Consider the following 26,327-nt stretch of genomic DNA (forward strand, 5'->3'; position numbering starts at 1 on the left):
GTGTGGGAAGCTGTAGCAATGACTGCTGCTACATCCTCTACATTTTCTGGGGAGACCTTATATTTCTTAGCTTGACACAAATTGCTCTAGGTCTTCATTTTCAGAAAGGGGGGGGGGGGCACTTTTTAAAAATAATAATACATCCTCCCCAGAATGTTGCAGCTCATAGTTCGAAACCAATTGATCACCATTATTTAGTTCTACAATGTGCTGATAATTTATTAATCCCTTCACGACTGCAATATGGCTATATACATCCTATTATAAAGATCATGACAGTGGCCAAATTCCTGAACCATGGCATTTTGAAACAAATGAATGATTAAAAGAACCAGAGGAGGAGCTGCTGTGGATATTGTCGAGAGGGAAATGTCTCCGTCTGGAGAAAGCGAGAATTAGACTCACCGGTAATTCGTTTTCCATCTAGTCCACCATGACGGCCCACCTGGAGGATTACCCCTTGACCTCTGCAGGGACAGGAAGGAGAGAGGTTAAATGTCCCTCCCCCTGCATCCCTCTCCAGTGTTCTACCAAATAATTACACCAAGGAAGGATGCAAGAGGTTTATTAGCATATTACTGCACATACAACAAAAACCATATAGTAACATTTGTAAGGGTTGGGAAAAAATTCCAGGCCGTCATGGTGGACTAGATGGAAAACGAATTACCGGTGAGTCTAATTCTCGCTTTCCATGACGTCCCCCATGACGGCCCACCTGGAGATGTACCAGATAACTTTGGGAATTTTTAGGGAGGGTCTACTGTTTGTAGAACTTTTCTACCAAATGATAAGTCCTTGACAGAATGTAAGTCCAGTCTGTAGTGTCTTGCAAAGGTTATGGAACTGGACCAGGTTGCGGCTTTACAGATTTGGTCCAGGGATGCTCCTGCTCGCTCTGCCGAGGAAGTGGCTACTGCCCTGGTAGAGTGGGCTTTAAGATTTGTAGGAACTTCTAAGTTTTGGATAGTATAACAGTCCCGGATAGTCTGTCTAATCCAGCGGGCGATGGTGATCTTCGACGCTTTTCTCCCCCTGTTCTTGCCCTGGAACTGAAGAAACAAGTCTGAATCTTTCCGCCAGCTATTAGTTATTTCGAGATAGTGTAGCACTATTCTTCTCACGTCTAAAGTATGCCATTTAGCTTCTCCTGAAGATTTGTGGTTTTGGCAAAAGGAGGGGAGAATAATTTCCTGGTTACGATGAAAGTCTGTTGTTACTTTGGGCAGGAAATTTGGATCAAGCATTAAGGATATTCTATCATCCGTAATTTTCAGGTAGGGTTCGTTTATGGAGAGTGCTTGAATTTCCCCCAGCCTTCTAGCTGTTGTTATAGCAACGAGAAAGGCGGTTTTTAAGGTGATATTTTTTATACTTGCGTCCTCTAGAGGCTCGAAAGGACCTTGTACAAGGCCATTCAGGACTATGGATAAGTCCCAGGGAGGAGTCCTGATGGGACATTTAGGACTAAGTCTAGTGGATGCTCTAAGAAAACGTCTTACCCCACCCTATGGTCAGCCAGAGAGACATCAAAGAAGACGCTGAGGGCTGAGACTTGAACCTTTAGCGTGCTGGTCTTAAGGCCTTTAGACAACCCTGCTTGAAGAAACTCCAATATCTGCTGTATGTTAGGAGAAGACAGATTAGGGATTTCAGGATGGCAAAAGGATACAAATCTTTTCCAGATTTTGTGGTAGATAGCTGAAGTAACTGGCTTTCTACTTGCCTGTAATGTTGCAATGACTTCTTCTGAGAGACCTTTAGCTTTCAGCATTTGTTTCTCAGGATCCAGGCTGATAGATGGAATGATTCTGGATTGGGATGATGAACCGACCCCTGATATAGGAGATCCTTCCTTTGAGGGAGAATAACTGGTTCTTCTAATGCCATATTCTTTAGTGCTGGGAACCAGCTTCTTTTTGGCCAGAAGGGTACTATCAAGATAATTTTGAGGTCTTCTTGTCTTATTTTTTGCACCGTCCTTGAAATCAGTGGAAGTGGAGGGAAGGCATAGGCTAGCTTTGCATGCCAACTGTGGCAGAAGGCATCTAGAAGGTAGTCTGGGGTGTTCTTCTGCAAGGAGAAGTAGTGGTCTGCTTTGTTTTCCCTGGTGGCAAATAGGTCTATTTGCGGTATTCCCCATTTTCGAGTCAAGTGGGAGAATACCTCATTGTTTAGGAACCAATCGTGGGGATCTAGAGTGTACATGCTCAGGAAATCTGCCTCTGTTTTCTGATCCCTTCAGATGGATTGCCGTCAGAGAGGACATTTTCTTCTGTCCAAAGAAAGCTCTTTTTTGATATTTTTAGTAGATATGTGGACTGTGTGCCCCCTTGGCATTTGAGGTAGGCAACTGTGGTCGTGTTGTCCGATAATATTTTGAGGTTTTGGCCCTGTAATTGTTCTGAGCAAACCTTCAGGGTTTCCCAGACTGCCTTCAGTTCTTTGTAGTTTGAGGATCTGCTTATCTCTGACTGGGACCATTGGCCCTGAACCAGTTTTCCTGGAAGTTTTGCTCCCCAACCTGTCTTGCTTGCGTCCGTCAAGATGGATGTTATTGGCCAATTGCTCCATTTTAAGCCCCTGGTAAGATTTTCTACTGTCTTCCACCAGTTTAGAGAATTTTTTACCCATAGGGGAATGATGATTTTCTTCTCCAGATGGTTTAAATTCTTGTCCCAAGATGAAAGAATCCAGTTCTGGAGGTCTCTTGTATGGTTTTGAGCCCAGGGGACACCGGCTATATAGGACGTGAGAAGGCCCAGGAGTTTCATGGCCTCTCTGATTGAACACTTCTGCCTACTTTGGAACATTGACACCTGCAAAACAAGATTTTTGACCTTCTCTTCTGGGAGAAGAGAGCATTGGTGCACTGAGTCCAGCAAAATTCCTAGAAATTTTAACTTGGTGCTTGGTTGAAGATTTGATTTTTCGAAATTTATTATCCAACCTAAGTGTTGTAGGACTGCTATTGTCGTGTCTCTCTGGAATAAAAGGGTTTCCTCTGAGCTGGAGATTAGAAGAAGATCGTCTAAATAAGGGATTAGTAGTATGTTCTTTTGTCTTAAGACTGCTACCACCTCTGCCATAATTTTTGTAAACAGTCTGGGAGCCGAGGAGATCCCGAATAGTAGAGCTCTGAATTGAAAGTGTCTGACCTGGTTTTCTGGGGACAAGATCGCGAATCTCAGGTATCTTTGAGAGAAGGGATGGATTGGGACGTGGTAATACGCGTCTTTCAAGTCGATGGTGCATAGAGCTGCTCCTTTTGGGATTAATGGTGTTGTGGACTTTAGGGACTCCATCTTAAATCTCCTGTATTTGATATGGGTATTTAGATTTTTTAGGTTTATAATCATTCTGTAGGCTCCATTCGGTTTCTGAACTAAGAAGAGGGGAGAGTAGAATCCTTTCTTCTGTTGATGAGGAGGTACAGGAGATATTACGTCTTTGAGTAACAGAGACTGGACTTCTTCCCACATAAGAAGAAGCATCTGCTGAGATGATGTTCTTGTTGTCACAAATGTTTGAGGACGTGGAGTGTTCAACTCGATCTTGTAGCCCCTTCCGTATGACCTGTAGAATCCATGTATTTCTTATACTTTGTTCCCACTGAGCGGGGAAAAGAGCTAGTCTTCCCCCCACCCTGGCGTCATCGTTTTCGGGCAGGGTTGGGTACTCTGGAAGGAACTGTAACCTCTACCTCTACCTCCTTTTGTGTAGCTCCATCTGCCTTGTTTACCTTTCCCGCGATAGGATGGAATTTTGTCACGGGAATCACGAAAGGAATGTCTCTTCTGTCTGGGTTCTGGAAAGCCTTTTTTCCTATCTGCAGCTTTCTCCAGGATCGTGTCCAATTCTGGACCAAATAGGAACTCGCCAGTAAAAGGTATGCCACATAAATTTGATTTCGATCTAAAGTCTCCCGACCACTGCTTGAGCCAGAGGGCTCTACGGGCGACATTGGAGAGTGCTCCTTCTTTGGCGGAGAATCTGACGCATTCCCCTGACGCATCTGCAATAAAGGTGGTGGCTAGTTTCAGAAGAGGAAGAGACTCTAAGAGTTTCTCTCTTGAGGTTCCGCTGATAATCTGGTTTTCTAATCCGTTTAGCCAGCAGGTCATTGTTCTGGCGACAGATGTAGTTGCGATATTAGCCTTTAGGTTCAGCATTGCCGATTCCCAGGTTTTCTTTAAGACGCTGTCAGATTTGCGATCCATGGGGTCCTTAAGTTGAGTCGCATCCTCGAAAGGGAGGTCAGTCTTCTTTACCACTTTCGTAACCTGGATGTCCACTTTCGGAATTGAATTCCAATTTTTTTATTTTTCCTCGTCAAACACAAGTCTATTCCTGAAGTCTTTGGCTACTGATAGCCGTTTCTCTGGGTCTTTCCACTCTTCCCGGATAAGGTCTTCCAGTACATTATTGACTGGAAACACCCTTTTCTTTTTTGCTCTTAAACAACCGAAAAGCTCGTCCTGTACAGACTTTGTTTCCACAGGTTCTTCAACATTCAGTGTTTCTCGGACCGCCCTTAGTAAGGTGTCCAGGTTACCCATAGGGAAGAGGAATCTAGTGTTTTTTTGCTCCTGGCTGTCAAGCTGCTCCTCTTCACCACCTTGGTAGGAACAGGAAGCCCTTTCAGGATCTGAATCCATTTCCTCCGGATTGGGTTCAGAGGGTTTGAACCTTTTTGGAGGAATTCCTTCGGAAAGGAGGGATGCAACCAGAGGTCGCATTAACTTTTTCAAGGCAGAGTAAAAATACTCCCCTTGGCATTTTGGAGGAGTATTTTTAGCTGACATTTTTAGCGTCCCCGTACGCTAGTCCTGCGTTTGTAACTGCAGTGCTAGCGGTATGTATGACCGCACCCTTACGGATCACACCATCCTTGTCAGCTAATGGCTCTCACTTTTTCTGTGTTTTTTTTTTTTTTACCTGGTTCTGCCGAATTTCTAGGGGAGCTTGTGTTGCTGGAGGCAGTGCGGCACAGTGCAGTCTGTACTATGTGCAGTGTAGTGTGCAGGGGCACCGTGTACAGGATTTTTGGTGCACGTTCTTCATGAATCTAGTGCCCATGCACTTCCTCGACATAGCGCACCACTTTTTTTGGTGCACCTTTGACATGGGAGTGCAACACATTTCTGTCAGACTTTGCATAATAAATCTGGCGCCCCGTTCAGTGCAGAAATTTGTGTCGTGTTGAAGAGTAGTGCAGCCATGCCACGGAAGCGTACAACACTAATGTGATGCAGACAGTTCTTAAATACCTGCGTAAATGTGCCCCAATATATTTGCACAAACGCATGGACATGTATCTAATATGCTTACACATATATGAAGTGACATGTACAAAATACATACCGTATATTCCGGCGTATAAGACGACCCCCCCTACTTTCCTGTTTAAAATATAGAGTTTAAGATATATTCGCCGTATAAGACTACCCCTTTTCCAACGCATACAAAACACCGGTAAAAATTTAAAAACAAAAAAAAAAAAATTTGAATTTAACATGGTCCTTTTTTTAATTTAAATTCTTATGACATGCAGGTATACAGCAGGAAAACTGTCGCTCATAAACATAAGGCATACAACAACAACATTACCATTACAGCACAGCCCCCAGTAGAATACAGCACAGCCCCCAGTAGTATACAGCACAGCCCCCAGTAGTATACAGCACAGCCCCCAGTAGTATACAGCACAGCCCAGCCCAGCATTAAAAAAAAAAAAAAAAAAAAAAAAAAAAAAAAAAAAAAACTTATATACTCACCCTCCGGTGGCCCCGATGTGCTGCGCTGCTCCCCCGATGTCCGCGCCGTCTTCTTTCTTCTGCTGGGCGCCGCCATTGATCTTCCCCGGCTGGCGCCTAGTATGACGCGCTGCTGACGTCATACTAGGCGCCGCCCTGGGGAAAGACATGGCGGCGCCCAGCAGAAGAAAGAAGACAGCGCGGAAGACTGAAGACGAGCCACGCAGACATCGGGGCCACCGGAGGTGTGAGTATGCGCCGCTATCGCTGTGAAAACACCCGCGATCGGTGCTAGCACCGATCGTGGGTGTTACCGGTAAGCCTTTGCTGCAATATGCAGCAAAGACTTACCGGCTATGGAGAGGGCTCAGCCCGTGAGCCCTCTCCATGCACCAGGACCCGACCGCCGCCGTAAATACACGGCGGGCGGTCGGGATTACCGGCGTATAAGACGACCCCAGACTAGACAGAAGATTTTTCTGTCTTCAAAAGTCGTCTTATACGCCGGTATATACGGTACATAAGATATTTGGACGTGTGTTCTCCATGTTGTACATGTCAGTCACATGTAAGGAGGATGGCAGAGATACCATGCTAGATGAATGACAGGACACAGGGCTCTGCAGCTTACTAGATGGAGTTCTTGATCTGCTGTTGCAGTGCATTAGCCGCTGTGCCCTGCAGGCCTGTCACCAGAGCTGGCACTGCACCTGGTGAGGAAGAGGGCAGCTGAGGGAGCTTCTGCAAAACTTGTTGCTCCTCTGCCATGATAATTGCTGATGATGGGCTCAGTGTGTGAGGGAGAGGTGGAAGAAGGACTACGGACGCAGCTCTGCACACTTGGCCTTTACCCCGACCTCCAGTAAATCACCTCCCGTGGCTGGAGACACATGACGGCGGCAGCTTGTCCCAGAGAGGGTAGGACCGAGGGCAGCTAGTGCTATACAGCAGCGTGGAGCAGGGTTTGCTTGGGCTGGAGGACAGTACAAGGCCAGGTAGTAGTAGCAGCAGGATGGGAGCTGGAACAGGGCTTTTACCTGGTTCTACTGTATTGTGGAGCAGAGGAGCATGTGTGGCTGAATTCTGACAGCCGCAAAAACTGATGAAACACGTGCAGACTTGTGTGCACTCAGCCAATAACAAAGCTCCTTACATGCTGCTTAATACTTGCAGCGTGAAAGGAGCTTGGTCATTGGTCTTGTGGACGCTGCATCATGTGCTGAGCACTACCTGCGCGCTGCGATCCCAGCCATTATTTTCCTGCATGATCGCAGCGCGCGCTGGTCTGCTTATCCAGCACTTTACATGGGATAATTGCCAAGCGTACTTTTACGCATGGCAATTATTCTGGGGAGTAATTGCGCCTCACAATGCATCTATGACGCTTGGTGAGGCGTTAATGCGACCTCTGGATGCAACTGTGCTTTTTACTTCAGATTTAAACATAGATCTCATCTCATCTCATCCATGAAGGACGCTTTTTCCTCGCGCATTATGTTATCCACACAATCTTTGCACAACAGTTTTTTGTATGATTCTGGAAGTTTGTTAAAACACATGTTGCATCTACAGGATGGAAGAGTCTTAGTTTTTGACTTATCTTCCTTCCTTTCCTCTTTTTTATCCTCTTTCTTCGCTTTTTCCTTTTTCTCCTAGGTGTGAGAAGAAAACATGAGGATGTATAGGGGATGTATGTATATACAGGGCCCCCCCCGTCCACAATTCCACCCTTCAGACCCCCTTAACTTACAGATATCTGAGGAAGGGGGACTGGGTCCATATTGCCTGTGGACAAGGGAGTAGAGATCGGTAGAGGTGTGAGTGGAGCGGTGACAAAGTACAAAAAAAAAACCCGCCAGCCATGGGACACATCTTACTAACCTGCGCCTTGTGACACACTTAGATAAGAAAACCTGCAGACGTCCTGGTAGCAAGAGAGGTCTCTAGTAGACTCTCCGCTTTTTAAACTCACCACTCCTTGCTCCTGACTCCCGAACGCCAATGACGAGAGGGCCGGCGTCACTTCCGGTGCGCCGCGCGGACCGGAAGTCGTCATCGGGCCTTGTGGACCGCAGCCCGGAAGTCGTCATCGGGCCTTGTGGACCGCAGCCCGGAAGTCGTCATCGGGCCTTGTGGACCGCAGCCCGGAAGTCGTCATCGGGCCTTGTGGACCGCAGCCCGGAAGTCGTCATCGGGCCTTGTGGACCGCAGCCCGGAAGTCGTCATCGGGCCTTGTGGACCGCAGCCCGGAAGTCGTCATCGGGCCTTGTGGACCGCAGCCCGGAAGTCGTCATCGGGCCTTGTGGACCGCAGCCCGGAAGTCGTCATCGGGCCTTGTGGACCGCAGCCCGGAAGTCGTCATCGGGCCTTGTGGACCGCAGCCCGGAAGTCGTCATCGGGCCTTGTGGACCGCAGCCCGGAAGTCGTCATCGGGCCTTGTGGACCGCAGCCCGGAAGTCGTCATCGGGCCTTGTGGACCGCAGCCCGGAAGTCGTCATCGGGCCTTGTGGACCGCAGCCCGGAAGTCGTCATCGGGCCTTGTGGACCGCAGCCCGGAAGTCGTCATCGGGCCTTGTGGACCGCAGCCCGGAAGTCGTCATCGGGCCTTGTGGAACGCAGCCCGGAAGTCGTCATCGGGCCTTGTGGAACGCAGCCCGGAAGTCGTCATCGGGCCTTGTGGAACGCAGCCCGGAAGTCGTCATCGGGCCTTGTGGAACGCAGCCCGGAAGTCGTCATCGGGCCTTGTGGAACGCAGCCCGGAAGTCGTCATCGGGCCTTGTGGAACGCAGCCCGGAAGTCGTCATCGGGCCTTGTGGAACGCAGCCCGGAAGTCGTCATCGGGCCTTGTGGAACGCAGCCCGGAAGTCGTCATCGGGCCTTGTGGAACGCAGCCCGGAAGTCGTCATCGGGCCTTGTGGAACGCAGCCCGGAAGTCGTCATCGGGCCTTGTGGAACGCAGCCCGGAAGTCGTCATCGGGCCTTGTGGAACGCAGCCCGGAAGTCGTCATCGGGCCTTGTGGAACGCAGCCCGGAAGTCGTCATCGGGCCTTGTGGAACGCAGCCCGGAAGTCGTCATCGGGCCTTGTGGAACGCAGCCCGGAAGTCGTCATCGGGCCTTGTGGAACGCAGCTGCGTTTCACCGCCGGGAGCCGGAACATACGGTGCTGCCGTAGATCACCGAGGGATCGCACCTAACACCCCTCCACGATGTCAGCCAGGAAAGAAAACGATCGAGGCCCAGAGAGGAGAGGATCTTAGCACCAGGTACCACGCCTCCAAGGCGGCCCCCTCCACTCCCACCCCCCTAAGGAGATGAGAAGGAGAGAGACCCTCTCTTCCTCCTGATCTGTGTAGGGACAGGAAAAAACACTGGAGAGGGATGCAGGGGCAGGGACATTTAACCTCTCTCCTTCCTGTCCCAGCAGAGGTCAAGAGGTAATCCTCCAGGTGGGCCGTCATGGAAAACAAGGTTTAATTACCAGAGGCGATAGGGCTTTTTTTTTTTTTTTTTACCTCCGGCGCTGGTCACAGCAGGGACAGCAGAGCTTCAAGAAGGGTCTAGATGGCTTTTTACAACTAAATAACATTGATGGTTATGTTCTATAGAATGGTTCTCCCCAAATCCCTTCCTCATCCAATCCCCTCCCTTGATCAGTTGGACTTGATGGACATGTCTTTTTTCAACCATATAAACTACGATACTAGGATGGAGAGAACCAGCCTCAAACTTGTACATAAAAATCAGTTTTTTAGTATAATTTTCTACTCCCGCTTGTAACTTTAATAGTGGATATCTCCGATTCTGCATCCATGCACCATTTATCTTATTAAAGGGGAGACTCTCCTGTTTAATGTGACAGAATTGTGTTTCTAGGTGAAAGGGTTCAGGACATAAAGGGATTTGAAGTGTGACCCTGTCCAGCCTGTCAGCTGAAGGAAGAATATAGAAAATGTTGCAGGAGACTTTCACTTTGCAGAAGTACATGCACCCTCTGCATCTGTAGCTGAGCCTGGGAAAGGGTGCTTGAATAATGCTGTACATATTACATATATATTTATAACATGTTTTGGGAAAGTTATTATTTATTAAAACACACTTTAATTGGAAACAAAATGACAAAAAAAGCTTGTTTTTTCACATTTGTAGTCAATTATTGACACATTTTATAAAGAAAAGCATGTAAATAACACCGTCGCACACTAGAATGAACTATATTGTCCTCATGCGGCGAGGGGTGTATGGAGAGAGCTCATGAGCTGAGATCTCTCCATAGTCAGCGGGTGTGAGCTGTATTAAAAAAAATGGTAAAAAGAAAAAATGAAAAGTTTAAATCATCCCCCTTTCCCTTGATCACTTATAAAAATTAACAGTAAGAATCATAAACAGGTTTGTTATCATCAGGTCTGATCACAACAACAAACAACAGACACCAACAACAGACACCAACAACAGACACCAACAACAGACACCAACAACAGACACCAACAACAGACACCAACAACAGACACCAACAACAGACACCAACAACAGACACCAACAACAGACACCAACAACAGACACAAACAACAGACACAAACAACAGACACAAACAACAGACACAAACAACAGACACAAACAACAGACACAAACAACAGACACAAACAACAGACACAAACAACAGACACAAACAACAGACACAAACAACAGACACAAACAACAGACACCAACAACAGACACCAACAACAGACACCAACAACAGACACCAACAACAGACACCAACAACAGACACCAACAACAGACACCAACAACGTTATTCTCGGCGTTTAGCCCCGTAACGGAAAATAGCACCCAAAGAGGAAAGTGCCACTATTTTGCCATTTTGAAAAATATAAAAAAAAATTTATAAAAAGTGATCAAAAGGCAGTAAAAATTTCATCAAAAAGTCGCAAAAAATTATACCACCCACAGCTCTGTAAATGTATGAAACATAAAAGCTATAAAAATTTGGTATCCCTGTGATAGCACCTACACAAAAAACAAAGAAGACATGTTATTTGGAGCGCACAGTGAAAGACAAAATCCAAGCCCAAAACTTTATTTTTACACCAATTTCTCTGCATTTGGAATGGTTTTCCCGTTCTCATGGTACATGGCATGGAATATTATGAAAAGCAATTTTTATGCATGAAACAAGCCCTCACACAGCTCCGTACATGGGTTTTTGAATGTGAGGAAAACACAAAAACAAAAAAGGGCCTGGTCGTTAAGGGATTAAGAAAACTATCAAGTTAAAATCTCACATATCATGAAAATAACAAAGTAAAAATTGTTATGACATGTAAAGCCTATTCAGAAATATCATCATTTAAGGCAACACATCATCAGTTTTCCATCATTTGAAAAACATCACTCCCAGAAAAAGTTTGACATCTCTTTATGATCACTATGTGGCACTGCTTTAGGAAGCAAGTATGTTTTTTGAATCCCAAACAACCCCTGTAGTTTATCCATGTCATATTTCAAAAACAATATGACTAAAAAAAAAACATGTAACAGAGCAATCAGAGTGAAAGATTTTGCAGTACAATTATGCAAATGTAACACATAAAAGAACCACAAACATATTGGTCAACTGTTAGGCCTCATGCACACACAACCTATTCCTGCTCATGCGGCCTGCCTAAGCCTCCTGATTTTCCATCCCATTGCTTTTTCCTCTGATCTGTCTTGGAAGGGCTTCATTACTGAGCATGTAGATAAAATGCAGCACACAATGCATCTCAACTAAAAGCCTGTAACTGGGGCTGACAAGCCATGTGTGGTCTGTTAAGCCTGGAGTTGTAGCCTGCACCTGAGAATTCCTCACGGCTCCGGGATCCTCTCCTGACAAACAGAACAACCCAAAGAAAAGGGGATGACCCAGGAGTGTTGTTATTGCCCATAGTAATCAATCACATCAATCTACAGCTGTAGAATGGTAATTTACACAATAGGGATAACGGAAGAGTACGCTTACTACTAATCAAAGGGGTTTTCCCACAAACAAAAGTTTAGCCCTATCCACGGGAGAGGCCTAACTTGCTGATCAATGGGTTTTTAAGTCCTGAGACTGCCACAGATCACAAAAACGAGGGGTCCGATGGGTACCTCCGTCGGACCCCTCGTTGTGACCGTTACGCTCCATTAATCTCTATGGAGCTGACGGAAATTGCAGAGCGCCATCCGCTCCATTAGTCTGACGGAGTGACGAGGGGTCAGATGTTTTCGAGATCTGTGGGGTTCTCAGAGATCCCCACTGATGAGCAAGTTAGGCCCCATCTTTTCTTCGTGGGAAAACCCCTTAAATTGTGTAGAAGTATTCCACTGCAGAATTTATTATAAATATCTTGGAAAATGCAATGAAAAGTGTCATTAACATAATTCCACCATTCCCTTCCACAGGATAGGATATAATTGTATGATCGCACTATTGGGAAATTACAAGTTTACCACACCTACACCATACCAGAGGGGTTTATGCATTGTATACGTACACTACACAATAAGCATACAGTACATAAAGCACACACACGTATACAAACACAAGTGTATACAGTAAAATTTACACTTGTGTGTTTTGCAGCAGAAGGTACATGCGATGTAGGCACAATTAATACAGGAAAGCACAGTTCCCTGTGCACTGCCTCCCCCTCCCTCCAGTCTATCAGACCTTTCCTGGAGGAGAGACACTAGAAGCGGCCAAGTGCTTTTAGTCTAAAGTTTTACATCCTGCAGACAGAAGCCTGTGTGCTCCGGTCCACAGTAGATTCATTCGGCAGGATGTCCTTTTGGCAACGGAATCCCTACAGAATTCATTAGTTGGCACCCCAACCAAACATCATTCCTGATCTACATGGCAGTTCCCATACATCCAGCTCACATCCAGGTTTCTCTTTATGCTGATGTTACAAGTGTTCAGCTCTAATTTTCTTGCAAAGTACCTGCTAAAAGGTACTAATTACTAATGCCAGCTATACCACACCTTTCCACAGTGGAGCCTGTAGGTCAAGTTGCTCAGTCTGTCAGTTGCTCAAACTACTTAAAGGAAACCTACCACTTGTAGTGGCAGGTTTCTGATGGAAATACCGGGCACCAGCTCAGGGTGAGCTGGTGCCGGAGCTTATTTTCGTTAGTGTTTTAAACCGCGGTATCGCGGTTTAAAACACTTTTTAAACTTTATAGCCGGCGCAGGCAGGTACGCGCTCGGCGCTTACCATGCGCGCGGCTCTCATTCACTTCCTATGTAGCCGCGCGCACGGTAAGCGCCTAGCGCGTACCTGCCTGCGCCGGCTATAAAGTTTAAAAAGTGTTTTAAACCGCGATACAGCGGTTTAAAACACTAACGAAAATAAGCTCCGGCACCAGCTCACCCTGAGCTGGTGCCCGGTATTTCCATCAGAAACCTGCCACAAGTACCATTAGCAAATTAGCTTTGTTATTGGTTTTGACTTGCTGAGCAGTGACCACACTCACTGTGATCCTGAAGAGGAGAAAAGAAGCAATATGTATGATATGACAATAAGGAGTAAAACCGTCAAAGGCATGTGTTAGGCTGCAGGAGAAAAATTGTAATTTCTGCAAGCATCAGAACCAGCCAAAATGATCTGGTTTCTGATGCATTTTACAGCTTAACCCTTGAATTGCCCAGTATGTGCTCCTATTAAATGACAGGTTGCAGACCGAAAATTAGCAGAAGAATTTTTTTTTCCTGGAATGCATGTATACATCACTACACTGAAGAGAAGATTTAACTGTGCACATATCCATATAGCAGTCTTGATTATGGGCAACAGGCACCCTTCTTTGTTAGTTTTTTTTATAACTATGTCCCATAGTTTAGAAATGCAAAAGAAGTATGAGAAAACAACTTACCCGCAAACATAAAATAGGGTGTACAGCTTCACTGCATTAGTTATGCAACTGTTTGAAAGAGTAAGAATGCCCTTTGCACCAATTGACAATGGATCCAAAGCTGGATTCCCAGACTCAACAAGCTGTGTGAATAGGCGCTCAACACTTCTCCGGCAACCAACACATGGGACCAACTGGGAAAGGGTATTGAATACTTCTCTAGAGGTAACCATCATAGCAATGCTCAAGTCATTTTCTTTCAGCATACTGTGGCGCTAAAATCAAATAAATATTTATACATTATATTTCACTACAAATAGAAATGCAATTCACAAAAATAATGAAAAAATATTGGCACATAAGTTATAGGACATCTACCACCAGGATGAAAGATTGTATGCAAATGAGTCTGAAGGGCCCCAAATTTGCATACAGTCCTTGATCCTGGTGGTGGATGATCTTTAAAGGCAGTGAATAAATAGGTCTTTAAAGCATGGATTACGGATGGTAGACTGCCCACCCCAGACTGCTCATTACCTGTTCCAGGGGAAGGCACTGGCTTTCCATAGTTTTGGGATGGGCATATTACGAAAAAAAATAACTTGATAAAAATATGCATAAAGAGGCTGAGCAGCTTCGGCCGACGTCACCAGAGTGCCTCATGGCTACGGCCACCCACATATTAAATATTCTCTCCTGGTCCGGCCCTCTTGTGCTGCAGAAAGCCTGTGAGATCAACCATCTGTCTGCAAGTCCCTGACAGGCTTGATAACACTTTCCATGTGCAGCCGGCTGGATGCAGCTGCGCAAGTAAAGTGTAGTCGGACATGCGTGAGACTTGCAAACCACTGCGTGCTGTCTCCAGCTGTCTGCAGGGGCATGCATAATTTATGAGCACCTCAAGTCAGGAGGCGCTCCAGTTTCATTAGCCTGACTGCCTCAGGCTCATTAGCATATTTCTATAAAGTTATTTTCTCAGCAATGTGGCCATGCTGGAACTATTGAAAACCGGTGCCTTTTCCACAGAAAAGGTGATGAGCAGTTAGGTGAGGGCCAGTCTACCATCAGAAAACCTGATGGTAGATGTCCCTTGACTTAATTCTTCCATCAAATCTACCATCAAAACCAAGCATGATAAACCAGGGACACTTACGCATAGATTCAAGTACACTGCCTGTGCTAATACTCTTATACAGGCGGTCCCCTACTTAAGGACAGCCTATTTACAGACAACCCCTAGTTAAAGACGGAACGCTCTGCCCACTGTGACCTCTGGTTAGGGTCTCTGGATGCTTTAAAGGGAACCCGTCACCACTATTTTCACAAATACAGGTAGTGACAGGTTCCTATAGAGCTCTAGTAACTATGTGACACCATGCTTGTAGCTAAAAAATATTCCACAGAGATCCCCATATATTCAACTTTATAGTTTCATCTGGTAACTAAGCATGGCTACAGCGAGTCCAGGTGGGCGTGGCCTCCTCAGGCTGAATCCAGCAGCTCCTCCCCATCCTATCTCTGTATGCTGCTATAATGTCATGTGACCAGGGTGACATCACAGGTCCTATAGCTTTTGTAGAAGTCCATGGAGGCTGCGGTGATTGTTTTATGTGGTCAGATATGTACATGGGGTATAGTTTTCATATTAAGTAGCTCAAGGACCTTTGATGATGTCACCCTGGTCACATGACATTAGGCCACGCCCCCGTGGACTCGCTCCAAAGATACCAGGCAAGATTATAACTCTGATTTTATGGGGATCTGAGGGGAACTACTTTTAGCTACAAGCAGGGTGTCAGATAGTTACTAGAGCTCTATAGGAACCTGCCACTACCTGTATTTGTGAAAATAGTGGTGACGGGTTCCCTTTAATTTAGTCCCAAAATGCAATGATCACCTGTAAAGTGTCTGTAGTGAAGCTTTATTGATAATACAGGCAGTCCCCGGGTTACATACAAGATAGGGTCTGTAGCTTTGTTCTGAAGTTGAATTTGTATGCAAGTCTGAACTGTATATTTTATCATTGTAATCCCAGCCAGAACTTTTTTGGTCTCTGTGACAATTGGATTTTAAAAATGTTGGGTTGTCATAAGAATCAGGATTAACACTAAAGCTTCATTACAGACACCTGTGATAACTATTACAGCTGTTTATTGTAGCCTAGGACTAAAGTACAATAAATTACCAATATCCAGTGGTCCGTTTGTAACAATGGGTCGTATGTAAGTCGAGTGTTCTTAAGTAGGGTACCGCCTGTACTTGTTCCCATTACAGCAAAAAGTTAGTTACAAAAATAAAATATACAGTGTTGACTTACATACAAATTCAACTTAAGTGCAAACTTATGGAACCCATCTTGTAAGTAACCCGGGGACTGCCTGTATTTGTTATCAAGGGCCTTCTTCCTACTAGAATCAACTGCAAGTGCTGAGGGAATGAGGGAGGTGGGAGGGAGGGGAGTGAGCCAGTGTAACAGTCTGTAAAGCCAGATCACAGATAAGCTAGGGTAACTCCTCAAGCTCATTAGCAGAATTTAAAAGTTCATTTTATAAGGAAGGAGACCATGGAATACAAATATAAGAATATCACCATAGTCCCAATGCTTGAATCTATGAGCAAGTGTCCCTGGTTTATCATGCTCAAAATTGATGGTAGTTTTCTTTAAAGGATTTTTTTCCCCTTTTTAGTTTTATTTGTGGTTAGAGGGAAAAAAAATGTAATGTATAGTTATGAAAATAGTTTTGACAAATGAACTCCAAATGAACATTATATTGTAAAAAACATCCCTATTGTGTGATGGTTGCTTTGATATATAATAGGTGTATTCTTGAGTGAACAAGGGGACTAACGCAATATTTTTCTTAGTTTGGACAGTTCATAGTTTAGTATTTACTAACCAAAAGATTGGAAAATTTGTGTGAAAGAAAATACATAGAAAGTGTTTTGTTTTATTTATGCATCTCCCGTGACGTAATAAAAGACCACTGATGGACATTTTCACTTATCATTTACATTTTTCTTTTAATGTTTTCCATTTTGAACAGGGCATTTATAAGAGCCCTAGTTACAGGGTTCACACCTGCCAATCAAGTGACCACCAGTGGCACTACTGCTACGACTGTTCAGCGGTATGTACCGAGGAAATAATTTGTAGTGGTAATAAATGGTCTCCAATAGGAGTAGACCTATGCTGCCATCTATGCTGGAAATAAGTTGTAGTATCTGTGGAGGAAATTCAAGATTGACTTCTAGATTTGGTAGGTAGAAACCTTACAACAGGGTTCCCCAAACTACGGCCCCGTTTCGATCCGGCCCCCGACACTTTGCGCGCCAGCGCCGGGCCCTCGTGGCCTGCAACAGTCGGGCAGGAGCCTCTGTCCGTCCGGACAGGAAGCTCCTGCCCGTCACTGTATAGTGCCCGGTGCGGCCGGAAACGGCCGCTCGAGCACTATTATTGGAGCGATGTGGCCGGAATACAACCCCGGCGCACATCGCTCCGTGAACTAGGCTGCACGGCCGCGCGATGACGTCATCACGCGGCCGCGCACCCCTTCCTGCCCGGACGCGGCAAGAAGATAGAAGACTTAGGTGAGTACAGGGTTTTTTTTTTTTTAATTAAAGGGCAGTAAAAAGATTGTGGCGACTGGGGACTAGTATAGTTAGTTATGAGGGGCAGCATAGGAAATAATTAATTATGAGGGGCAGCATAGGAAATAATTAATTATGAGGGGCAGCATAGGAAATAATTAATTATGAGGGGCAGCATAGGAAATAATTAATTATGAGGGGCAGCATAGGAAATAATTAATTATGAGGGGCAGCATAGGAAATAATTAATTATGAGGGGCAGAATAGGAAATAATTAATTATGAGGGGCAGAATAGGAAATAATTAACTATGAGGGGCAGTATAGGAAATAATTAACTATGAGGGGCAGTATAGGAAATAATTAACTATGAGGGGCAGTATAGGAAATAATTAATTATGAGGGGCAGTATAGGAAATAATTAACTATGAGGGGCAGTATAGGAAATAATTAACTATGAGGGGCAGTATAGGAAATAATTAACTATGAGGGGCAGCATAGGAAATAATTAATTATGAGGGGCAGCATAGGAAATAATTAATTATGAGGGGCAGCATAGGAAATAATTAATTATGAGGGGCAGCATAGGAAATAATTAATTATGAGGCGCAGTATAGGAAATAATTAATGGTGCGGGTATAGGAAATAATTAATTTTGAGGGGCAGTTTAGTAATTAATGGGGGGGAGGCATATTCAATAATTAATGGAGAGAGGTCCCAGTATATTAATTAATTGGGCCAATATATAAAATAGTTCACAAGGGGGTGCAGTACCGGTATATTAAATAATTAATTGAGGGGGGGGGTGCCAGTGTATTATGGATGCGGTCACATGTACCGCTATTTATTTTTAGACTTTAGTCCGGCCCTCCAACGGTCTGAGGGGGACAGTGAGCGGCCCCCTATGTAAAAAGTTTGGGGACCCCTGCCTTACAACATATGAAATAACTAGAGCAGACCATACCTGTGTAAATTTTTTGAGCTGCAAGTTGTCAATTTGTTGTTTGTCAAGCGTCAACATGCTGTCTGTAAATTCCATCACCATCTTGGATTTAAAAAAAAAAAAAAAAGGTTAAAAAAGGTAACTAAGAATTTGAAATACCAAATGACCTTGCAGGGGTATTCTAATTACAGCAAATTAATATCCTTCCTTTCATGATAAAAAGTTATACAATTTTCCAATATACTTTCTGTATCAATTCCTCACAGATTTCTAGATCTCTGCTTGCCGTCATTCTATGGAAAGAATCTGTTTATTACTAGTGCACAGAAATCTGTGCGCAGCTTGTTATCATAGAGGGGCCGTGCCATGGTCAGATTTCTGTGCACTAGTAGTAGAAAAAAAAAAAATTATCCATAGAATGAGCGCAAGCAGATATCTAGAAATCTATGAGGAATTGATTTGCTGAAATGGGAAAACCCCTTTAAAGATACAGGCCCCTAAGCTGTCATTTGCCTGTTTTCCAGGACAGTGACAGAACCCCAATTGCACAACCCCACACTGAACACATTATCTAAGGAGCGAAAAGGTGGCGGAGAGCCCATAGGACACATACATCATGATAAGCTGCCTGCAGCACCTGAACCCCAGAGATGGGACATGAATTAAGCCAGGAGAGGACATTACAATGTGTTAGATTAAAGGGCACCTACCACCACGATCGGGTGGTAGGTGGATGAATGGGCTTTTTTTGGGCTAATCCTCACGTCCCGGCTATGCTTTAGTAAACTTTATTGCTTGTATATGCAAATTTTGATAAGCGGCTACTGGGGCGTGTAGTAGCCGGGCATGAGGCTACTAGTCACGGCTACTCCACGCCCTAGTAGCCTCTTTCCTCCGCCTACCATGTAATCTTCAGCGCGCAGCTCCTCGTAGCTGCGCGCCCTCGTCTGAGTATCCGGCGTTCTGCGCATGCGGAGAACGCAGGCCACGGGTGCGCGGCCGTAGCCTCATGTCCGGCTACTCCACGCCCCAATAGCCGCTTAACAAAATTTGCATATACAAGCAATAAAGTTTACTAAATCGTGGTGGCAGGTTCCCTTTAAATAAATATCCATACTACAGTAACTCAATGAATACCTATACCCACCAAATTTCTGCAATACCATCAGTAACTTTTAACTGGAAGACCCCCATAAGTTGGTCACATGCATTAAATAAATGTAAGTTAACCACTTAATGGTAAGCCTGAATCTAAGCATTTAGTTAGATTATAACTGCCCAATGATTTTTTTTGGCAGGTTAGAAGTGGGTATCAATGAAGTGTTGATCAACAGTTATGTGCTCTGCTATAATCGATTAAGATTGCTAATATAGAAATTGCTAGAGCCCACAAATACGCAAGATGCATTTGCTTTTCTGGGCTATTAAGCGTAGCCCAACAGGCTAAAAGCCAGCTTGCCAGACATTTTTACTACCAATTCCACCAATCAAAATGGCAAAGTCAACGCTTAAAGGCCATCTACCATTAGATATACTGATGGCAGGCGCCTACAACTCAAGTGTTATATTCTTTAAGCGAATAAGTAGGAGGTGCTCAGGTTAACGTCTCATGAGTGCCTCCTGGCTCCGTGGGCTCATAATTTATTCACACCCCCTATAGCGATGGGTCCCGCCCCATTATCCTTCAGACTGCTGGTGACATCACACGGCAGTCTAAGTCTTGCGCACAAATTAAATAGTATCCGGAAAAGATGAAGCTAAACATAAAACACGGAGGAGCCACTAACACGGCATACTCCCGTATAAGCCAGGTAGTCAGTGTCAAAATTGTAAAATTAGTGCTCTACTCCTTATAATGTTATCAACGAGAGCCTCTCACCACCTCCTCGTAGACTGGAAATAAAAGATATCCTTGCATCACCAGTCGTTCTCCTTTACTAGGTTTTGGCGTCTTATGTTTTTACTATATGCACGCTTTTAAATTTGGATTATGTGAGTATATACAATAAACACTATTTCCCTTTGAACTTGACAATCTGCACTATCCTTTTGCAACCTCCTGATGCAGGATTAAGAGTACACCACGGACAAGGCAACGAGACGAGGATTGTGCTTGAACCCAGTAAAGGAGGTCGAATGGTGATGCAAGGAGTCGAGGATCTCTCTTATTTCCAGTCTACGAGGTGGTGGTGAGAGGCTCTCGTCGTTGATAACATTGTAAGTATTACGTATATAAACAGTGGAGGCAATGACAGGAGGCCAGTGCTGCACTGGAGCCTCGAAGAGAGGGTATTATTTTTATACCAACTGGAGTGCACAAAAAGAAAAAAAAATAATCCTTGACAACCCCTTCTGGAACATGTTGTATGGCATAAAGTAACTGACACAGTTTCTATGAGACCCACCTATGCCAATAAAGCCATGTATAGCACATCCTGAGGATATCTTGTAAATGCCCAAGAAGACAATACTGCTCTTACATCTGCATGGTGTGTTCCCTTCATGCTAAAACTAATACAAGGATAAAAATGATGACAACTGATATACATGTTCTCATGAGAAGTGTTACCTTGGTGGAGCAGACTACTGAAAAGCATCAGAATAAAATCTGGTGACCTCAAATGCAATGTCTTTCTGGTGTCTCCCCATCACAATCTGTGTCCAATTTATGTAACTATAGATACTTTGTATGTAAAATGTGCTTTATTAAAAAGGAGCCGTGTGTGAAGCTCCTAGCTTTACAGTGGTGCTGGACCTGCTACGAATGCGGGATTAGTATTAGACTCCTGACAGCAGCTTTCAAGCCATGTAACACTTGGGCCGCACACCATATAATTCAGCGACAACCCGTGAGGCCTCAGCGGCGGGCGAACGACTTGTTGTAACTGTGAAGCCCGTGCCTGTCTGACGTCCCTCCACCCCTTTCTTAACCTTTGCCTAGCTAGCTCCAGCAAAGTACAAGAGAAACTTGTCACGCAGTGGAATGATCCCTAGTTACTCACTGTTAGCGTGTCATCGATGTATAAGGGAATTTGCCTCCTTTCGAAAGGAAATTCCTCCTCTCCGTCTCTGCAAACTGCAACCAAACGCGCCATCTCACTCTGCCACTTTTCCTGCTCCTGCATGAAACAGTATCGTACGCCGTCGTAAACAGTGGGCGGACCCCGCCCTCGGCACTTAGTACCTGAGGACTTCCGCAGATTCCGTCACTTCCAGTGATCTTCGTTGGAGATGCGCTTTGACTACGAGGGGCTTAACGTTAATACAGTTTTTTTTTTTTTTAACTAGCCGTTAGTTGACTAGGAGTCCAACGGACTGACGTGATAGACGTGACACGCTCGTTGGCGAATCTGCCAGAGCAAAGTAATCGCTTCGAACAAATAAAACTTTATTGTTACCATTTAGCCTAGACACGGACAGAAAGTTCCACTAAGATTTATTCCTGCTGATCTGTTCTAATGTTAGAAGCTGTAGATTACTTTCACTCTGTATGATAGCTGCCAGTTTGGATTTTTATTATTGCTTTTTATTGAACAGTTTGTAAAAGTCAGTAAATGGGATGCGGATCACATGTGCATAGAGGGATTAAACAACATCGCTCAGTATGTTACAGTTCTCCCAAAAACAACACGTTTAACATTGTGTTAACACATTCATGTGTTAACCCCTTCCCGCCGCGGCCCTTTTTGGATTTTGCGTTTTCATTTTTCACTCCCCACATTCAAAAATCTGTAACTTTTTTATTTTTGCCATGTACAGAGCTGTGTGATGGCTTATTTTCTGCCTAACAAATTACACTTCAAAATGGTGGTATTTAATATTCCATGCCGTGTACCGGGAAGCGGGAAAAAAAATTCCAAATGCAGTGAAATTGGTAAAAACGCATTTGTGCCGTATTCTTGTGGGCTTGGATTTTACGGATTTCACTGTGCGCCCCATGACATGTCTACTTTATTCTTTGGGTCAGTACGATTACGGGGATACCAAATTTGCATAGGTTTTATAATGTTTTCATACATTTAAAAAAAATTTTGGGGGGGATTTTGCCATCTTCTGGGGCTAATAACTTTTTCATACTTTGGTGTATGGAGCTGTGGGTAGTGTCGTTTTTTGAGGATTTTGATGACGTTTACAATGTTATCATTTTTAGGACTGTACGACCTTTTGATCACTTTTTATAGAATTTTAAATTTTTTTTTAAATGGCAAAAAAGTGCCATTTTCGACTTTGGGCGCGATTTTCCGTTACAGGGTTAAACACAGTGAAAAAACGTTATCATATTTTGATAGATCGTGCATTTTTGGACGCGGCAATACCTAATGTGTTTATGATTTTTACTGTTTATTTATATTTATATCAATTCTAGGGAAAGGGGGGTGATTAGAATTTTTTGATTTTTTTATTATAATTTTTTTATTTTAACTTTTTTTTTATTTTAATTTTTACTATTTTTCAGACTCCCTAGGGTACTTTAACCCTAGGGTGTCTGTACGATCCTATCATATACTGCCATACTACAGTATGGCAGTATATGGGGATTTTACTACTCATACATTACCATGTGCTGACAGCATATGGTAATGAATGGGTTAACCCGAAGCTACCATGGCGACGGATCGCCGATCCCCGATGACGTCACGGGGAGCGCCAATCCACGGAAAGATGGCGGCGCCCGCACCTTTGCCGGCGGCGATCAGCGGTAAAACACCCGCGATCGGTGGCGGCAATATGCAGCAAAGACTTACCGGCCTGCGAGCCCTCTCCATGTACCGGGAGCCGGTAAGGGTAAGGGGTTAATGTATGTTAATACATGCTTTTTGCAATGTTCACAACAATGTAATTAGGCAAATCTGTGCTCAGCTTTTGTAATTTGTTTTAAAACGCAACGTATTAACATGGCCTAAATCTGCTGAAATGTACATTTTCCTAACAAAGTAAAAAGGTGGAGATAGAAACTCAATCTTACTTATGTCATTTATTTTCCTGTGTAATGCATAGCATTTCACAAAATATTTTTAGCACCAAAAAGGTACCTATTTTAGATGCCACATAATGTTTTCCTGTAAACCACTTGAAATTAAAGTGCCAAGGAAAAAAAAAATGATGGTTAAGCTTTGAAGATGACCACACCATTTTTTGGGTAAAACTGCTGCCTACCTAATCTGCAAACTAGCGTTACTGTATGTCAAGGTAAGCAGTTACATAGTGCAAACGGACATATAGTTATGCCTATACGTTGGCAGAGCATGTAAGCTGGAAGCTGATAATAGAGGGACCCGAGCAGTGGTTAATATTTGGGTTCCTACTGTAACAGCCACAAAAGTTCTTTGAGTCAATTCTTAAAAGAATGTTACATTTTGGGTTTATGATTATTTCTATTCTCTTTTCTATGCTTATGTTATTTTTCACTATTTTTAATAAAACTGTCTCTCACTCTCCAGCATTGTGCTTGCTTGGCATGACCCTTGTTGATGACTGCACTCACTATGAGGCCATATTTTTGAGACAGGAGCTGTTCCTAGCCCATAAGGCCATTGCTATACTTTGGTTGTCTGGTCACCCTCCAACCATCTCCCAATGGGAGAAACTGATTAATCTGACTTCGCTTTATGAAAATATTGTATTCAACAATGTGGCTGCCCGGATAAATTTCACAAGGGGTGGGGCTCCTGGTGCTTCTCAACTGACACTTTATTAAAGGAAATCTAGCATTTGTTTTTATGCATTGTGAACCAAAAATACCTTTAGAATGCGGTAGCTAAACTGATGCAGGAACGTATCTTGTTTAATCCCTGAACCTTGAGTACTGCATACATTCATTTAGGAGATACGTATGACGATCTGAGGAGAGGAGCTGAACTGCAACTGCGACAAACCTTCCATTATACATACCCGCAAAGTAGTTATGCACTCAGCATAACTATACTAGGTGAGCAGTCAAACGCCCCGATGCGCGTTTCGGCTGATGGACATCCTTCGTCTGGGGGTCACCCCCAGACGAAGGCTGTTCATCAGCCGAAACGCGCGTCGGGGGGTTTGACTTCCAGGCAGCGATCAGGCTTGATATGGGTAAGCCGCTTTCACACTGTTGACAATTACACTGTTACCTTCTGCTGATATGTTCACTTTTCTGTGCTTCCCTATTATGTATACATTCCTATGACTATTTTAGCATCATCATTTATTTACATTGTCTAAATTACCTGATCTGTTTGCCCGGATTTCAAACTTCTTTGCCTTGTGTTCCCCCTGTTGTGGGGCCAAGTTTTTTAACCAGTAATTTGTCTTACTAATAAACTTTATTGAATACACATCATTTTTTGCATCATCTCATGCTTCTGGTTGGGTTACACTCTTCCTAGATGTTAGCATGTAATAGATACATTAGATACACTGCAGACACTGGAACATATAATAGATACATTAGATCAGTGATGGCTAACCTATGACACGCGTGTCAGTGCTGACACACGTAGCCATTTTCACTGACACGCAGCTGCCTGAGAGTTAAGTTTCATCCTACATGATCAGGTGCAGTAGCCGGGAGGCTGAGAGATTGCACTGAGCTTCCAGCACTCCCCCCTCCTTCTCCCCCGGGCCGGCCCCTCCCCATGTGTGAGCTGTGCCTAGTGTCTCCAGTCAGCACAGGTATCAGCACAGGGCACAGCAGGAGAGGTGACCCGGCCATACACCCAGGAGGCTCCTCTGCAGCTCCTGATATTTGTGGTGGGGGTAGGATGGCAACACAGTCAGAGGTCACATTGCTGCTGCCTGGTGTGATGTCCCAGCAGCTGCCACCTCTACACTGACCAGCTCCAGAGCAGGGATGAGGGAGGACAACCACTCCCATCATACAGTGAGTAAGGTCAGTGCACTGTATGATAGAAGACAGTCATCAGGGCTTGTTTGTCAGTTTTGTGACGTACAAGCCCTGAAATAATCGCAACGCCTTGCAAATTGCCAGACATTGCGATTATTTTGCTCGCACACCTTCTCCATGCCAAGAGGGCATGAAGGAAATGCGGATAGCGGCGCCTGCGCCCTCGCTATAACCTGTGAACTTTCATGACTGAAAGTTTGCAGGTTACTAAGCAATTTCAGACCTGTCTGATTGTATGGCAGTACATAGTAGGATCAATCAGACAATCCATGGTTAAAGTACCCTAGAAGTTAAATAGTATACATATTTGTTATTTAAACTATAAATATCACAAAAATATGTTTTTTGGTCAAGGTGACACACCACCCGAGTTATGCTCGGTTTTTTTGGTGAATTTTGACACACCAAGCTCAAAAGGTTGCCCATCACTGCATTAGATACTCTGCAGACAGGAGCTGCAGACTCTATTTACAGTTCATCACCTTCTATTTACAAAATATTCTGCAAAACACTGAGCTCACAGCAAGAGAGAAGAGAACTTTGCACAAGTTTGCAGAAGCTTGCAGAAGTTTGCAGATACTACAAACAAGTGTCCCCCATGTAATTCTGCACAGTGTCTGAGGGGGATATTGCATACCTCCCAACCGTCCCGTTTTTGACGTGACCATCCCGTTTTTTGGGCTCTGTACACGCGTCACGGGCGGTTGGGAGAATGTCACGGCTCCCCCCCCTCTACCCCGCTTTGTCCCGCCTCCTCCTGGCCCCGTAGATAAGAGCTGCAGAGCAGCGGAAGCATCGGAGCCAGGAGGAGGCGGGACCAGCTCCTGCTACCTCCTCACATGATTAAGTCATGTGAGACGGTAGCTCCGCCCCCGGCTGGCCCCGCCCCCTCCGCGAGTCAAGTCGGAGCCCGGGAGAAGGAGGTAAGAACCTGAGGGGACAGGGGGCCACAGGAAGAGGGGGCCAGGAGGAGGATACAGGACAGGGAGAGCTGGAGGACACAGGTGAAGGCTGCAGGGCACTGTTGAAGGCTGCTGGGGGACAGGAGGAGGCTACTGGGGGGCAGTGAAGGCTGCTGGGGGACAGGAGGAGGCTACTGGGGGACAGTGAAGGCTACTGGGGGACAGGAGGAGGCTACTGGGGGACAGTGAAGGCTACTGGGGGACAGTGAAGGCTACTGGGGGATAGGAGGAGGCTACTTGGGGACAGGAGGAGGCTATTGGGGGACAGGAGGAGGCTGCTGGGGGACAGTGAAGGCTACTGGGGGATAGGAGGAGGCTACTGGGGGACAG

At 44.8% G+C, this 26,327-nt stretch overlaps 1 protein-coding gene across 4 annotated transcripts in view; it reads right to left on the reverse strand.

The window, feature by feature from the left end:
- Window positions 1–21,483, reverse strand: part of GGNBP2 (gametogenetin binding protein 2) — a 91,549-nt gene extending 70,066 nt beyond the window's left edge. The window contains exons 1-3 of one of the 4 annotated variants that reach the window (XM_072137249.1): window positions 21,340–21,483; window positions 18,177–18,257; window positions 13,648–13,901 (exon numbers count right to left, since the gene is read on the reverse strand). In XM_072137249.1, coding sequence (XP_071993350.1) covers window positions 13,648–13,901; window positions 18,177–18,257 — 335 coding nt within the window. In that variant the 5' untranslated portion in view covers window positions 21,340–21,483. Of the gene's footprint in view, window positions 1–13,647; window positions 13,902–18,176; window positions 18,258–21,157 lie in introns of all 4 variants that reach the window. The other 3 variants (XM_072137250.1, XM_072137248.1, XM_072137247.1) reach the window with 3 other exon arrangements.
- Between the last annotated feature and the right edge of the window lie 4,844 nt (window positions 21,484–26,327).

This window comes from Engystomops pustulosus, chromosome 2, assembly GCF_040894005.1.
Source record: "Engystomops pustulosus chromosome 2, aEngPut4.maternal, whole genome shotgun sequence".
NCBI classification, from domain to species: Eukaryota; Metazoa; Chordata; class Amphibia; order Anura; family Leptodactylidae; genus Engystomops; species Engystomops pustulosus.